Here is a 15,520-nt window from a genome sequence, read left to right as displayed (position 1 = left end):
GAGGTCATAGGGGAGGGGACCTTGGAAGGGAGGGAGGAGAAAGGGCAGGGGGACCCCCCCCCCCTTTAATCCTTTTTGGGGTGAGGGGAGATTGCGGACATCAGAGCTATTGACAGCCATAACAGGGACTATGAGATTCCTCAGGATGTGTTGTTGAAGGCTTTCCAACAGATATTATTATTATTATCATCATCATCTGTTGGAAAGCCTTCAACAACTTATTATTATTACTATTATTTTATTATGACACAGCAAACAAGATAGATATGTTGGATTTCGTATCACAAAATCACAAGTTGAACACTTCCCAAGTGTGTAGGACTGTGTGATGTATTTTCGGATGATGCGCGCAGATCCCAGTCGGGTGGCCTTTTGCAGTTGGCAGATCGTAATTTTGTCAATGTCTATTGTTTCCAAATGCCAGCTGAGATCTTTTGCCCATCACCACCGGGACCACCTGCACTGGTTTCTGCCAGAGTCTTTGAAGTTCAATCTTGAGGTCCTGATAGCGGCTGAGTTTTTCCTGTTGTTTTTCATCAATGCGACTGTCACCTGGGATGGCGACATCAATGATCCAAACCTTGTTCTTTTCCACAACTGTGATGTCTGGTGTGTTGTGTTCCAGAACTTTGTCAGTCTGGATTCAGAAGTATCTTTGCGTGCTCATTTTCCAATACTTTTGCAGGTTTGTGATCCCACCAGTTCTTTGCTGCTGGAAGGTGGTACTTGAGGCATAAGTTCCAATTAATCATTTGGGCCACATAGTTGTGCCTCTTATTATTACTATCAGCACCATCATCATCATCATCTGTTGGAAAGCTTTCGACAACTTCTTCATCATCTTATTATTATTAAGTTATCAAAGGCTTTCATGTCTGGAATCACTGGGTTGCAGTGAGTTTTCTGGACTGTCTGGCCATGTTCCAGAAGCATTCTCTCCTGATGTTTTGCCCACATCTATGGCAAGCATCCTGAGAGATTGAGAGGTATATTGGAGATCCTTCAGAGGGCCCCATAATAATACTACTACTAATAATAATACGCATCATCCGAAAATACATCACACAGTCCTAGACACTTGGGAAGTGTTCGACTTGTGATTTTGTGATACGAAATCCAGCATGTCTATCTTGTTTCCTGTGTCGTCATAATAATAATAATAACAACAGCAACAGGAAAAACTCAGCCGCTCTCAGGACCTCAAGATTGAATTTCAAAGACTTTGGCAGAAACCAATACATGTCGTCCCAGTGGTGATGGGCACATTGGGTGCCGTGCCAAAAGATCTCAGCCGGCATTTGGAAACAATAGACATTGACAAAATTACGATCTGCCAACTGTAAAAGGCCACCCAACTGGGATCTGCACGCATCATCCGAAAATACATCACACAGTCCTAGACACTTGGGAAGCGTTTGACTTGTGATTTTGTGAAACGAAATCCAGCATATCTATCTTGTTTGCTGTGTCATACGATAAAATAATAATAATAATAGGACTCGGGGCGGCTCACAGATAATATCAGATAAAAACAGATAAAAACATTGCTCTCTATGATCAATGGATGGTTGGGAATGGTCAACCCTTAGACTTCACCCTGTTGGTCCTGAATACCAGTATATTATGTACCATAAATGAATGTAAATTCCAGATAAAGTAATTTCAAATCAATCAAACTGTTGCATTCACAGTATGATGCATGAGCCCCCAATAGTGCAATTGCTTGAGCAGTCCTGCCTTGTTCCGGCAGGACTGCTGACCGATAGGTAGGCAGTTCGAATCTGGGGAGTGCAGGTGAGCTCCCGTCTGTCAGCTCCAGCTCCAGCTCCCCATGTGGACAGGAGAGAAGCCTCCCACAAGGATGGTAAAAACATCAAAACATCCGGAAAATGTCCCCTGTGCAATCTTGTAGACACAAAAAAGGTATGATACATATTGGTTGTATTCAGTTTAGTTTTTTTTTTTCATGTCGGGTGTGATTTGAGAAACTGCAAGTCACTTCTGGTGTGAGAGGATTAGCCGTCTGCAAAGATGTTGCCCAGGGGACATTGCCGGGATGGTTTTGATGGTTTTACCATCCTTGTGGGAGGGAGGCTTCTCTCATGTCCTCACAGAGGGAGCTCATCCGTGCTGTCCCTGGGCTGGATTTGAACAGGCAACCTTCAGGCCAGCAACCCAACCTTCAAGTCATCAGTCCTGCTGGCACAAGGGTTTAACTCACTGCTCCACCGGGGGCTCCAATGTAGTAGATTTCCTTATTTCCTTGATTCTTCCTGAAGGATGTGGTTGTGGTTGTGGACTAGGAGTCTACTCATCCTTCAGGAAGAATTAAGGAAATAAACAAGGAAATCTACATTATCGACTACAGTGTTCCCTCACTACTTTGTGGTTCACTTTTCATGGATTCGCTGTTTGCGGTTTTTCAATAAACTCTAAAAGACTTATAAATCATAAAAATTACAATTTACAGCCTAAGGAGGGGAGGAAGGAGAAGCCGAAGGGAGAGGAAAGGAGCCCAAGCGGCAACAGGAGGAGATGGAGGCAATTTATCAACACACGATTGGCTGATAAAGACTTAAAATAGTATATAACTGCTAAAATAAATATTAAATATAAATATTAAAAATATAGCGTCCCTACTTCGCGGATTTTCACTTATTGTACGTGGTCCTAGAATCTAACCCCAGCGATAAGTGAAGGAACACTACATTGTGAATGCAACCAATATGTATTATATTGTGAATGCAATAGTTTGAGATTTGAAATTGCTTATCTGGAATTTACATTCATTTATGGTACATAACATATTGTTTAATGATATTCAGTACCTTATTATTCCAATAGTAGGTGCCTGTCAGTTAAACCCTTGGGAACCCATTTTTTCTTATAGTCCTGATCCAGCCGAGGGAAAGGAGGACGAGGAGAAATGGGGGCTTCTCTAGATATTTGAGCTTTTAACCCCCCCCCCCGCCCCCCTTGTGAGCTTTCCCAGGGGCCCAGTTGGGTAGGAAAGGAGGGGGGGGGTCTGCATTGTGGCAGCCTTCATAGGGGCTTCATTCTCAGTGGTCTGCCCTCCCCCAAAAAAGAGACCCCTTGCTTGGTCAGAGGAGGAGGGAGGGTTCCTGGGGCCAGTAGGTGGGGGCTTTTCTGGAATGGTCCCCTGCCTTTCTATTCCAAAGCCACGTTTTGGCATAAGTAAACAAACAGACCAAAGATCAGCACTGATGTCAAGCTATTACAGCATTATAGAAGAGTTGGAAGAGACCACATGGACTATATGTTGTGGTAATCTCTGAGCGGTTAGACTCAATTTAACTCTCTCTGGGGGAGATTCCACCAAAATGCAGCAGAGTAGCAAAAGCAAAAGCTTTCAAATGCAGCAGTTACTTACACGGGGCGAGCAAAGAGAAGCCTTTGTCTATTTAGGATTGCAATGGACTGCAGAGTCTCAGTAAAAGTTCAAAAAGTATTTATTCAGGTAAAAGGAACTCCATTGTAGATAGAAAGGCTTGGGAGCTGTCTAGTCTACTCTAGACTGGTTTCTAAGGAAAAATAAGAAAGGAAAAATAACAAACATCTAAATAGTTACATCTTGCCAGGAGAGACAGCAAGATGCTGCTTGTTAGCTAGAAGAACAAAGGGAGAAGAGAGAACCAAAATGGTTCCAAAATCATGGTCCAGTTTATTGGGCCATAAAAGACATTCTGACCCATGAGAAGTTAGTGTCCCTGGAGATCCACATTTCTACTAACTTCAAAGTAAGGGATGTGACGTACACAGGATAGAGTGAAACACAGTAAAGCCTGTCTAGGCATAATTTGGAAACAGGGAAAGGATTCCCTCCATCTAACTCTATCATCTATCTGACTACATTTAGACTTGAGTAGTCCAGGGTGATTCCCAACACTATAAGCTCTAGTCCATTCCATTATTAATGCCATTGGAAACACAGAATTAAAAGGAAAAGGCACAATAAGAAGGATGAGGATGCAAATGAAGATCTGCGGAGAGACTACCCTAGAGGTCATCCAGCCTATCAGTCTGGGAGGGGGTTCGAGACCCCCAGGACCTCCCCCCAATGCACACACATGCCATTGTCTGCATCCCCGTTTGGGTGTGTGTGTGTTCTTGGCTTCCTCCTGGAACAGACTGGTGACAGTCACATGGCCCTTCCTGCAATGGCGGTGCCAACGTGTGTGTCTGCAAGCAAGCGCAATAGTCGCCTCTTTTTTTGGCCCCGGCTGGGACCGGACAGCACCTCCGCAACCCTGGCTCCGTCCATCACAGGGCCCTGGCGCCTGCCCTTTCTCTGGCTTATTGCTGCTTTTCCTCGTTGATGATTCACAAGTGGATTCCTAGAGGTGGACTGAACCCTTAGAGGTCACCTAGTCCATCCTCCTGCCAAGCCGGGCCCCCTGAGAGAGCATCCCCAGCGGCCCCTTCCTGGAGAACTGAAAAGAGCGCATTCCTAAGAGAATGAAGGAAAATGCTCTATGATGCTTATTAGGAAATAAGACAAATAATAATAATAATAATTGTTTTAATATGCATAACTAACCTTTTTCTATCTTGCATGACTAATTAAAACATTTGGACCCCCAAAGAGGTTGCCTTTTTCAACAAAACCTTTTCTAAGCTGTTTTAAAACCAGCTCTAAAGGCTATTAAAAAAGGTAAAGGTTTTCCCCTGACGTTAAGTCCATTCGTGTCCGACTCTGGAGGTTGGTGCTCATCTCCATTTCTAAGCCGAAGTGCCGGCATTGTCCATAGACACCTCCAAGGTCATGTGGCCAGTGGCACGACTGCATGGAGCGCCGTTACCTTCCCACCGGAGCAGTACCTATTGATCTACTCACATTGGCATGTTTTCGAACTGCTAGGTTGGCAGAAGCTGGAGCTAACAGCGGGCGTTCATTCCGCTCCCGGGATTTGAACCTGGGACGTTTTGGTCCACAAGTTTAGCAGCTCAGCGCTTTAACACACTGTGCCACCAGGGGCCCCTAATTTATCTAAATCAGGACAAAAACATTTGGCTATTGAAACAAAATTAGAATTAAATGGTGTTGAACACTATTCTGTTTATATATCATGGAAGTTATGATTGTGGTTTCCCCATTGGTATCTAAAATTTCTTTTCATTGTTAACGCATGACTTGGACTGACATGTCAATGGAGGCCCACTGCACCTGCAGGCATTTGGTCCCGTTGCCAAACCGCCCTTTCATAGCAGAATCCCTCCACATCCAATGGGGAATCTCTAGGCGTGGTCGCCAGGGCTCTATTCCTGCACCAGTCATTCAGATTGGTGGATCCTCTCCCCCTCTCTCTGATCCTCCACCATTCAGTGCCTGGAGGGCCCTTGCAGCTGGAAGTGAGCGAAGAGCCAGGAGGGGAGCAGCCCAGCAGCAGGACGCAGCCAGAGGAAGGAGCGGGAGCGACCCTGGGAGGCCCCAGCCCCGGTGAGTGGCCCAGGAGGTTCTGGAGAGGCTTGTAATGCCCCACCGGGCAGCTTCTGGATTTGCAGGTGCCATCGGAAGGGGCTTGGGGTTATGGTCTTTTATGTAGGCATAGATACAAGTCCCATCACCCCTTTCTGTGTCCATCCCTGCCTCATCCCCCTGTCCTTTCCCAGCAGAGGCCCAGCCTGGCTTCAAGTCTGAGGAGGAGCCCTTGGCCAGCCCTGGGCTTGACTGTGAGGACTGCGGCCTGAGCTTCCCCCAGCGGTCAGCCCTGATGGCCCACATCCTTCGTGTCCACCTTGGTGAGAGAGGCCTGCCCTGCCTGCATCGCAAGGAGTCCTTTGGTGGGAACCTGGCATCCCATCAGAACGGCCACTGCCCGGAGCAGGTCTTCACTTGCATCGACTGCCGGAGGAGCTTCGTCTACATGGAGGAAGAGGCCGGACGGATCCGTGCACAGCTGGCCCTGGGGAAACTCTTCAAATGCCTCGACTGCAGCTGCAAAATAGACCTCAAGCCAGAGAAGCCAGAGCAGATGCCCCACTTTGGGCAGCTGGACACCCAGTATTACAGGTGGGGGGCTCTTGGGGTATACGCAGTATATGAAGGTTTGGTTTCTATAGCAGAGCAAGTTCAGGATTGCCCGTGCTATATATGAGTTCATGATAGGAAACCAGAGAGAAGAGGCACAGGATGCTCTGGTATCCCGCTGTCTCTCCATCTTCTTCTCCCGACTCCTTTTTTCCAGCCGTCAAAAGGCCCTGGAGTGGGTCCGGCAGCGGGCGGCACACTGGACATCCTCGGAGACGAAGGCCTTTGTGGGGGTCTGGGGGGACGACTGCGTCCAGACCGCCCTCTATGACAACTACCAGAACGAGGCCCAGTACCAGCGCTTGGCGGACGGGATGCACAAGATGGGCTTCCTCAGGAACCTGGAGCAGTGCCGGCAGAGAGCCAAGGACCTGTGGCGTGGCTTCAAGGAGATCCAGGACGGCCACCTACGCTCCAACCGAGCCCGGCAGACCCTGCCCTTTTAGGCCCTCCTGGACCGCTTCCTGACCATGAGCCGGGGGCTGGTCATCCCCAAGGTGTGCGTTGGCCGGGCCCAGAAGAAGGGGCGCAAGGGCAGGGGCCAAAGGGGAGGCCTCCATGGCCAGGCCCCTTCAATGGTGCGGATGCACTGCCCGGAGGGGGGTGCCGATACACACACCCCCAGTTGCCCACTGCAGAAGCGCCACCAAAACGGCTACAGCCAAGCCATGGGAATCCCTGGCTACCGGGTGCAGCTGCCTGGCTGGAATTCTCTCCATGAGAAGGAGATTACCAGCTACCAGCTGCATGGGACAAACGAAGATCCCTCCACCCTTTGCTCCTTGGAGATGTCTGATGTCCCATTACAGCTCCTGGGACAGGAGTCTTTGCTTGCCGTCAAATCCTGCATGGTGCCCAGTCTCAGCCAGCCACAAGACATGGCCTTGACGCCCACCAATGGCCTGTCTGCTACCAGTGACCTCTGGATGGAGATCACTGGCACTCGTCCTGCAGAGCGGCCCAGCGATGCAACAGCACCCCAGGGCAACCTCCAGTGTCACAGACAGAACGCCAGCGAGTAAAACAAAACTCAGTTTATTGAGGTTACAGAACTAAAAACGCACGTAGGAAACAAAGAACAGGGCAAACACTTGACTTCAGTGTGATAAGTAACAAAAAACAGCTCAGTTTGAGCTTAAACGGTTCAAAGGGATAAACCAGGTTAAACAGAAGTATAATCCGGATTAAATCAAAAGTGCTTACTTCAGCCTGGCAAACAATGCAAACAAAAGAGGATCAACAGGAGTCAGAATGTAAACAACAGACTGGTAGCAGATTCCTCTCTGCTACTCAGAAACAGCAGGAGAATAAACCAGGCTTGTTTATTCCTTCCTGCAGCGAACGAAAAGCGTGGTCGTAGTCAGGATTCAGTTTAAGGTTCAGCGGCCAACGATATCCAGGTCCAGGCACAGGAGTCAGGGTAACGGCAGTCAGCAGGGTCCTAATCCGGTCCAGAGGTCAATAGCCAAGCGTAGTCGTCTAGAAATCCAAAGGTCTCACCGATAGCCAGCAGAAGGAATAATCCGGAATCGAAGTCAGTCAGTCCAGCGTCAATCCAGTGCGAGTAGATATTGCCCGTCAAAAAGACGACAGAGGTCCAAGGTATCCAGTAACGAATCACACCCGTCTTCAGGAAGTTCCCCAACAAAAGCCCAAGCGTCCGTCCAGATTAACTTGCCCAACGCAATTAGACATTGGTCCCAAACCCCAATTTATCCCAGTTCAAGCTCATCATCGCTGTCAGCTGCCATCCCAATTCCAGGTGCTCCAACATCATCATCCTCATCAGAGCTTAAGCACCTTTGACTACGCCCCACAGCATCCCCAGCTGTGGATCCCGCTCCATCCCTCCAGCCAGTCCATGGGTCTGATCCTGCAACCTGCCAATCACCTCCCATGCTTTCATTGCCTGTTTCCCCAACACCCAAATCCTCCCTCACACGAGTCCATTCCATGTCGTCCTCCTCCGAGCTGGCCATCTCTTCCTCCAAACCCTCAGAAAAACCCTCAAATGAGTCCTCATCTGTCGGGTCTGTAAACAAATCCCGGAGCTGTTTTCTTTCACGCTCCTCGAAAGAGTCTGACTCTCGAGGAGTCTTATGATCCCTTCTTCTATTACTGGAGCCCGAAGGCTCAACCATAACATCCAGGGTAAGTGCTGTAGCACAGTACAGTGCAATGTAGCCAGTACTATATAAGGAGGGAAAGAAGAGAAAAATATATAATGCATGAACCTAACAAAGATGTATTTTGAACACTAAACCCCATCCCTCTTTCTGCCCGCCAGCCTGGAATCCTGGGAAGGCCCCGAGTTCCTCTGCTAAGCGCATGCGCGATCTCCGCCTGCGCCGCCGAAAGCAACGTGCGGCTGTGGCCCAGGTCCTGCTGGGGGCCAGCTACCGCCCAAATGATCGGACGGTGTGGAGCAAGACCCAGAGGACAGACTGGTGGGACAACCTGTTGGCCAGCCAGCTGGGAGATGGGGAGTGGACCCGCTGCTTCCGGATGTCCCGGGAGGCAGTGCTGGAGTTGGCGGAGAGGCTGCGCCCGGTGCTGCAGCGTGAGGACACGAACATGCGCTCTGCCATCCCTGTGGACAAACGCGTGGCGCTCACGCTCTGGAAGCTGGCCACGTCAGACAGCTACCGCTCTGTGGCCAGCCAGTTTGGTGTGGGTGTCTCCACCGCCTCGGTCATTGTCATGGAGGTGTGCGAAGCCATTCATGACGTGATGCTGGAGCGCGTCATCCAGCTCGGGAACGCACAGGCCGTCATGGAGGGCTTTGCCAGGGAGGGCTTCCCAAACTGCATTGGCGTGGTGGATGAGGCCCACATCCCCATCCTGTGCTCTCCACATGGTGGTGCATCCACCCACATCAATGGCAAGGGCCTTGTCTCCATGGTGCTGCAGGCACTGGTGGACAGTGCAGGGCGCTTCATGGATGTCTACGCCGGGTGGTCCGGGGGGCTGCGGGACTCAGGGCTGCCGTGGGGCTCCCCACTCTTTGAACGGATGGAGAAGGGTACCTTTGGCCCCCAGACCACTGCCAAGATTGAAGGGGTCTCCGTGGGCCCTGTCCTGCTGGGGGGCCCCACATGTCCCCTCCGGCCGTGGCTCATGAAACCCTATGGCAGCCCATCCGCCGGGGCCCGGCGACGCTTCAATGCCCTCCTCGCAAAGTGCCACACGGCTGCAACCTATGCCTTCGAGCGGCTAAAGGGGCGCTGGCGGTGCCTTCTCAAGAGGCTGGATGTGGCAGAGAAGAACGTGCCGCTGGTCGTCGTGGCCTGTTGCATCCTGCACAACATCTGTGAGGGCCGGAATGAGGCCATGCAGGAGGGCTGGCGGGAAGGCATGGACCACACCGACCTACCCTCTGAAGGAGGCCTGCCAGGTGCCTTCCCTGACACCGAAGAGACCCCAGGAGAGGCCCACAGTGTGCAGGAGGCTTATTGCGCCTTCTTCCAGAAGACATGGCCAGAGGGAGGAAAGGAGGAAGCTGCATGCACCATAACATACCTTTCCCCACCAGACACGAAGGAGGGAGGGCAGGGGAAAGGGCCATCTCAGGTTGCAATCCCTTCCTGTGGCACCACTTTGCCACATGGAAAAAGGACAGTCCACACCTCAATGAAGGATGCCTTCTAACCAGCTGCACTGTCTGATCTTTTCTAAACCTTTTCTAAAACCCAGTTTTAAGATATCAAGGTTTCGCACTGAACCCCGCAATAAAACCTTTCCTTTTTCATATGGATTGCCTAAGTCTATCACAGCGTTGCATCTTTCAGAGCAACAGTCCCCCCTCCAGCTGAAAAATAATGAGTTCTTGGCAATGATTGGCTGGGGGTAAGGGGACGGGGGTCAGACAATGCAAAACAGGCCATTTTGGGTGAGGTTTGAGCAGAAACCTGTGCCCTTTAAAAGAAAGCCCCTTTGCCCTTCGTCCCACAGGGATGGTTGCCCAATTGCCCCCTTATTTTCCATGCCAGTGGCAGCCGACCATTTTCCCTGGCTGCCTCTTTTTCAGGATAAGCAGGGTAAACTGTTGCGTTTAGCAGTGTGTGAAAGACTGTGAGACATAAAGCAATAATTGGCTGAAATGATTCCAGTAGGGGTTTCTGCCAATGACTTTTTATTTCAAGCCAGAATGCCCCCCCTCCCCAAAATGCCTCAGAATGGTAAGCTATCCCACATGTTCTATAATTGACAAGAGAAAAGAGAGGGAGAAACACCCAGAGATTCCTGAAACAGGAAGGGGTCGGCCTCCAAGACGGGAACCAAGCTCAGCTCCTTCTGGTCCTGGTACATCGCTCATTTTATGTTTGTTATCATGACATAACTTATGTTTTTGAAACTGGAAACGATCAGATTCCACTTTGGTCAGTGGAGGCAGGTGATGCCACTTTATTTCGGAAAAGGCCAAGAGAGGCAATGTTTACCTCACTGAGAGTCATTTGTGCTCCTCGCAAGTGGTGGTTCCCGGACCATCTATCTTCGGCTCCAGAGTGAATGAGCGCTCACTGCTTCTTCTTCTGGACGTGGGCGCAGTCGTACTTGCCCCGCACCACCTTGAGCTTCACCCCTGGCAGGTCCTGTGTCCTCCCGCCCTCCACCAGGACAATGTTGTGCTCCTGGAGGTTGTGCCCTTCGCCGGGGATGAAGACGACCACCTCTTTGCCGTTGCTCAGCCGCACACGGGCACACTTCCGGTTGGCCGAGTTGGGCTTCTTGGGCTTGCGAATCATGGTCTTGAGCACCACCCCCTTAAGCTGCGGGTGGCCCCCCAGCGGGCCCACCTTGGGAGGGGGGCGCTTGCGGGGGCCCAGCCGGTGCATCTGGTTCAGGGTCGCCATGGGGCAGGCGGGCGGCAACAGCAGGGGCATTTGGGGCGTCAAACGGAGGGGCAGCAGGAAGGAGCGAGGGGAGAGGGAAGCAAGGGCTCCTGGGAGGAAACAAAGGACATGGCTTTAGCTCAGGGAGGGACAAACTTGGGCCCTCCCTCCAGGTGTTTTGGACTTCAGTTCCCACAATTTCTAACAGCAGGTGGAGGGCCCAAGTTTGCCCATCTTGCTTTAGCTCCTCCCTCACGCACAAACAAGCCAATCACAACAAAATAAGCATCACACAAATACAGAAAAAGCCGGCAGTCCTCCCTGCTCCCTTTTAAAATCTTTGCTATAAGCCCCCTTTCTCCATGTTTATCCACCAATTAATAAATAATTCAGAGAGAAGACGGTGCACCTACACTGGAGAATTAAGGCACTTTGCCATTCAATTTAACTGTCATGACTCGATGCTATGGAATCGAGTTGTAACTGTAGCAGCTCTTTAGCCTTCTCTGCCAAAGAGTGCTGATGACTCACTGAACTACAACGGCAGAGCTTTCCAAACTGAGATTTGCAACACGTTTGTGTCAGCTGCAGTTTGCAGGTGTTTCACACGAATGTAATGAGAGGCCTCTGAATCTATTTAAAATAATATACGGTATTCTAAAAAATACCAATGAAAGGTTTTCCAGAGATATGCCCCACACCCATACATTTTGTATGCAAAATGTGTTGGTTTGACTTCTGGTTTGCCGGTCGAACTGAATTACTGTGTCACCCAATGGTGCCTGTCACCAACATGAAATGTCTAGAGGCCTCTGCCCCATAGACCCTGCCTTCCAAGGCCCTCAAACCCATTCCAGGGGCCACAGCCAGCCCTCAGGGGGACCTACCCCAGGGCAGGGGAGGGGGCCGCGCCAAAAGGGCCCTCAGCAGCCCCATAGAAGTCATTCTGAGGGGGGCCCTCTTCCTCCTCCACAATGCTGGAGCCCTGGGGAGAGAGAAGACAATGACAAATTAGTTCCATCTATCTGTCAATGTGTCTATCGACTACCCCTCAACATCATGTACCCATCAGTCACCTTTATCTACATATCAATTATTTGTTGGAACTCAACTGCACCCTGCGCAAGTCTGCAATCATCAAGGAGATGAGTTAGCTGGCAGAGAAAGCCTTCCTTCCCCCATTGCCCTCTTTGTTAGCCCCTCTTTCTATTCTCCTGATTGCTATGTTGTGGCTGACAGGAGAGATAACACCAAGAGCGATCCTTTTGTTGAGGCTAAAAAGCCCAGTTTTATTTTCAACTGAAGACTCTAGCGTGGAATTTCCTCCAAAAGCAAACCAGAGCGAGGATAAAGGCGTTGACATTGCCTTTTATACATTTTCAAACAAAGAAACATGCTTCTACACACATCTCGTCATCAGTACGTCACTTCACATGTCTACATACATGGGCATATATATGCATGTATCAGCATTTTCCTATCTAAGCACTCTAACCAGCCTGTAGCAAGTTACAGACAACTAAGGGTTCATCAATCAGGGGCCTACTTTGACCTGTCAAGTGGGAGGGAGAGAAGTGTACTCTCCCGCCATTAATTGTACCTGGGACCATCTTGTACTGGAATGTATAGATAACAGGGCCCCCTTCTCCTGTCCTGCCAGCTTGTACATTTACACAGACCCCTTGCACCTTCTTTGTGTCTGAGTGCCTGGTACAGAGAATGATTTTTCTATATCTCAGTGCTTCTAATGTGCATACAATATAGAGTAGAGTCTCATTTATCCAAGCTAAACGGGCTGGCAGAACCTTGGATAAGTGAATATCTTGGATAATAAGAAGGGATTAAGGAAAAGCCTATTAAACATCAAATTAGGTTATGATTTTACAAATTAAGCACCAAAACATCATGTTATACAACAAATTTGACAGAAAAAGTAGTTCAATACGCAGTAATGTTATGTTGTAATTACTGTATTTACGAATTTAGCACCAAAATATCATGATATATTGAAAACATTGACTACAAAAATGCGTTGGCTAATCCAGAACCTTGGATAAGTGAGTCACGATGTTTTGGTGCTAAATTTCTAAAATCATAACCTAATTTGATGTTTAATAGGCTTTTCCTTAACCCCTCCTTATTATCCAATATATTCACTTATCCAAGGTTCTGCCGGCCTGTTTAGCTTGAATAAGTGAGACTCTACTGTATTTTCTTTTCTACTTAAAGCTACAACTGACTTGTGTGTATTTTTGAGTTCAGATTCACACTACATTAAAAGGGGGCCAAAATATTTTTAACTGGATACAGGTCCTAGAGTTGGAAGACACCTCACGGGCCATTCGGCGGGAAAGTCGCATTCAAAGCACTCCTGACAGATGGCCATCCAGGCTCTGCTTAAAAGCCTCCAAAGAAGGAACCTTCACCACACTCTGCGGTGGAGAGTTCCACTGCTGAACAGCTCTCCTGCCATTTGAACCCCATCGCTCCACTGAGGCCTAGTCCCCAGGGCAGCCGAAAGGAAGCCTGCTCATTATGGGAATATTTATTTATACATGGCTCTCATATATCAACCTTCTCTTCTGCAGGATAAACATGCCGGGCTCTTTAAGCCGCTCCTCATAGAGATTCATGGCCTTTATCGTTCCTATCTCAGGCATGGGCCTATTTGGGCCTTCCCTCCAGTTGTTTTGGACTGCAACTCCCACCATTCCTCACAGCCTCAGGCCCTTTCCTTTTCCCCCTCAGCCGCTTAAGCGGCTGAGGGGGAAAAGGAAGGGGCCTGAGGCTGTGAGGAATGGTGGGAGTTGCAGTCCAAAACATCTGGAGGTTAGGCCTAAGCCTGATCTAGCTTAGGAAAAGGAAGAGAGCGGCCGAAACGACTCACCTCAGCGCGGCGCCGCCATCTTGGCCCCGGCACGAAAGCCGAAAGCCACACACACGGCTCTGCCTCTTCCCATTGGTCGAACCCGCCGCCGCTCGAGAGCCGCGGATTCCGATTGGGCGAAATGACGGGGATTGGGCGAAGGAGAAGCGGAGGGGGTGGGGCATGGAATGGAGTTTGTGCGCATGCTCTTGCTGGGAACACATCGGCAGGGGGCGCTGCGGAGCCAACAACAACATTACTATGATGTAATTTTTATTCAAGACGTTTCTAACTTAAAGACATATGTAAGTAAGTATGCTAAATTAAGTGTTTGTTTAGGTTTACTTGACAGGTTTCTGTAAATTGTATTTTATATTTCAGAATATATCATTGTAAATTAAATGTGGAACTTCATAGGTTTTTGTTACTTTAAGTCAAATAAAAAAATTACAGAAAAAAAAAAGAAACAGGTGAGGAATCTCAACAGAAAGGAGGAGGAAACCAAGAAAATAAACACAATCTGGCTCCCAGTGTGTATTTTAAAAAACTCTAAAATCAGGACAGTCAATAAAAGACAATACTCAGAAAACAGGGAATTCCAGACGAGAAACAATCAGGGCCAGCTAACACCTCCCAACAAAGGATGGCCCCAGGCAGGAATCAGCAAGACTTTGAACCTGCAAGTCTATTCAATGCTAATCAAGCTGGCCAATGGCAACATTCACACTGGCCTCCAACAGACAAGGGTTCTTTCTTCTTCCCACCCTGGACATCATTCCATAGGTACAGTAGAGTCTCACTAATCCAAGCCTCACTTATCCAAGCCTCTGGATAATCCAAGCCATTTTTGTAGTCAATGTTTTCAATATATCGTGATATTTTGGTGCTAAATTCGTAAATACAGTAATTACAACATAACATTACTGCGTATTGAACTACGTTTTCTGTCAAATTTGTTGTATAACATGACGTTTTGGTGCTTAATTTGTAAAATCATAACCTAATTTTATGTTTAATAGGCTTTTCCTTAATCCCTCCTTATTATCCAAGATATTCGTTTATCCAAGCTTCTGCCGGCCCGTTTAGCTTGGATAAGTGAGACTCTACTGTATATAATAAACCCCACTTGTCTGGTTTCCAATATAACTCACAACCTCTGAGGATGGCTGCCATAGATGTGGGCGAAATGCCAGGAGAGAATGCTTCTGGAACATGGCCAGGCAGCCTGGAAAACTCTCAGCAACCCAATATTATTATTATTAGCTCCCATTGCCAAATACAAGAGTTGTAATGGAAAAGCATCCCTTTGAAAGGCCCTGTTTAGCCTCCCAAAGTAATTATTACTATTGCTATTATTATTATTACTATTATTGACACAAAGACAGAGTATGACACAGCGAACGAAATGCATATGCTGGGTTTCGTATCACAGAATCACAACTTTCCAAGTGTTTATTATTATTATTATTATTATTGACACAAAAACCCTTCCCAAGCGTTTAGGACTGTGTGATATATTTTCAGATGGTGAGCACAGATCCCAATAGGGTGGCCTTTTGCAGTTGACAGATGGTAATTTTGTCCATGTCTATTGTTTCCAAATGCCGGCTGAGATCTTTTGGCACGGCACCCAGAGTGCCGATCACCATTGGGACCACCTGTACTGGTTTATGTCAGAGACTTTACCCCTCGATTTTGAGGTCCTGATAACGGTTGAATTTTTCTTGTTGTTTTTCGTCAATTCAATTTATTATTACATTATTATTAATATCA

General features: G+C 48.4%; 1 protein-coding gene across 2 annotated transcripts; it reads right to left on the bottom strand.

Moving 5' to 3' along the window:
• Positions 1-3,452: 3,452 nt before the first annotated feature.
• Positions 3,453-13,986, bottom strand: mrps12 (mitochondrial ribosomal protein S12). Of its 2 annotated transcripts, XR_009999892.1 has the most exons (4): positions 13,769-13,986; positions 11,769-11,866; positions 8,194-10,991; positions 3,453-7,038 (listed from the first exon to the last, which is right to left on the bottom strand). XR_009999892.1 is itself a non-coding variant. In XM_003229400.4 (3 exons), exons 1-3 carry the CDS (start codon positions 13,969-13,971, stop codon positions 10,567-10,569), a joined length of 726 nt encoding a protein of 241 aa, XP_003229448.1. In that variant the 5' UTR covers positions 13,972-13,986; the 3' UTR covers positions 3,453-10,566. The 2 variants fall into 2 exon arrangements, 1 of the variants encoding a protein (XP_003229448.1); XM_003229400.4 differs by having other exon boundaries at positions 3,453-10,991.
• Between the last annotated feature and the right edge of the window lie 1,534 nt (positions 13,987-15,520).

Source organism: Anolis carolinensis, chromosome 6 (assembly GCF_035594765.1).
Source record: "Anolis carolinensis isolate JA03-04 chromosome 6, rAnoCar3.1.pri, whole genome shotgun sequence".
Lineage (NCBI taxonomy): Eukaryota > Metazoa > Chordata > Lepidosauria > Squamata > Dactyloidae > Anolis > Anolis carolinensis.
Note: the sequence above shows the minus strand (reverse complement) of the source record. Positions and strands in the feature narration are given on the sequence as shown.

Coding starts and splice junctions, on each gene's coding strand:
- mrps12 (XM_003229400.4), bottom strand. CDS start 13,971: ATGTGTTCCCAGCAAGAGCATGCGCACAAACTCCATTCCATGCCCCAC. Junction 11,867..13,768: donor GATGGCGGCGCCGCGCTGAG/GTGAGTCGTTTC, acceptor CTCTCTCCCCAG/GGCTCCAGCATTGTGGAGGA. Junction 10,992..11,768: donor GCCCCCTCCCCTGCCCTGGG/GTAGGTCCCCCT, acceptor GTTTCCTCCCAG/GAGCCCTTGCTTCCCTCTCC.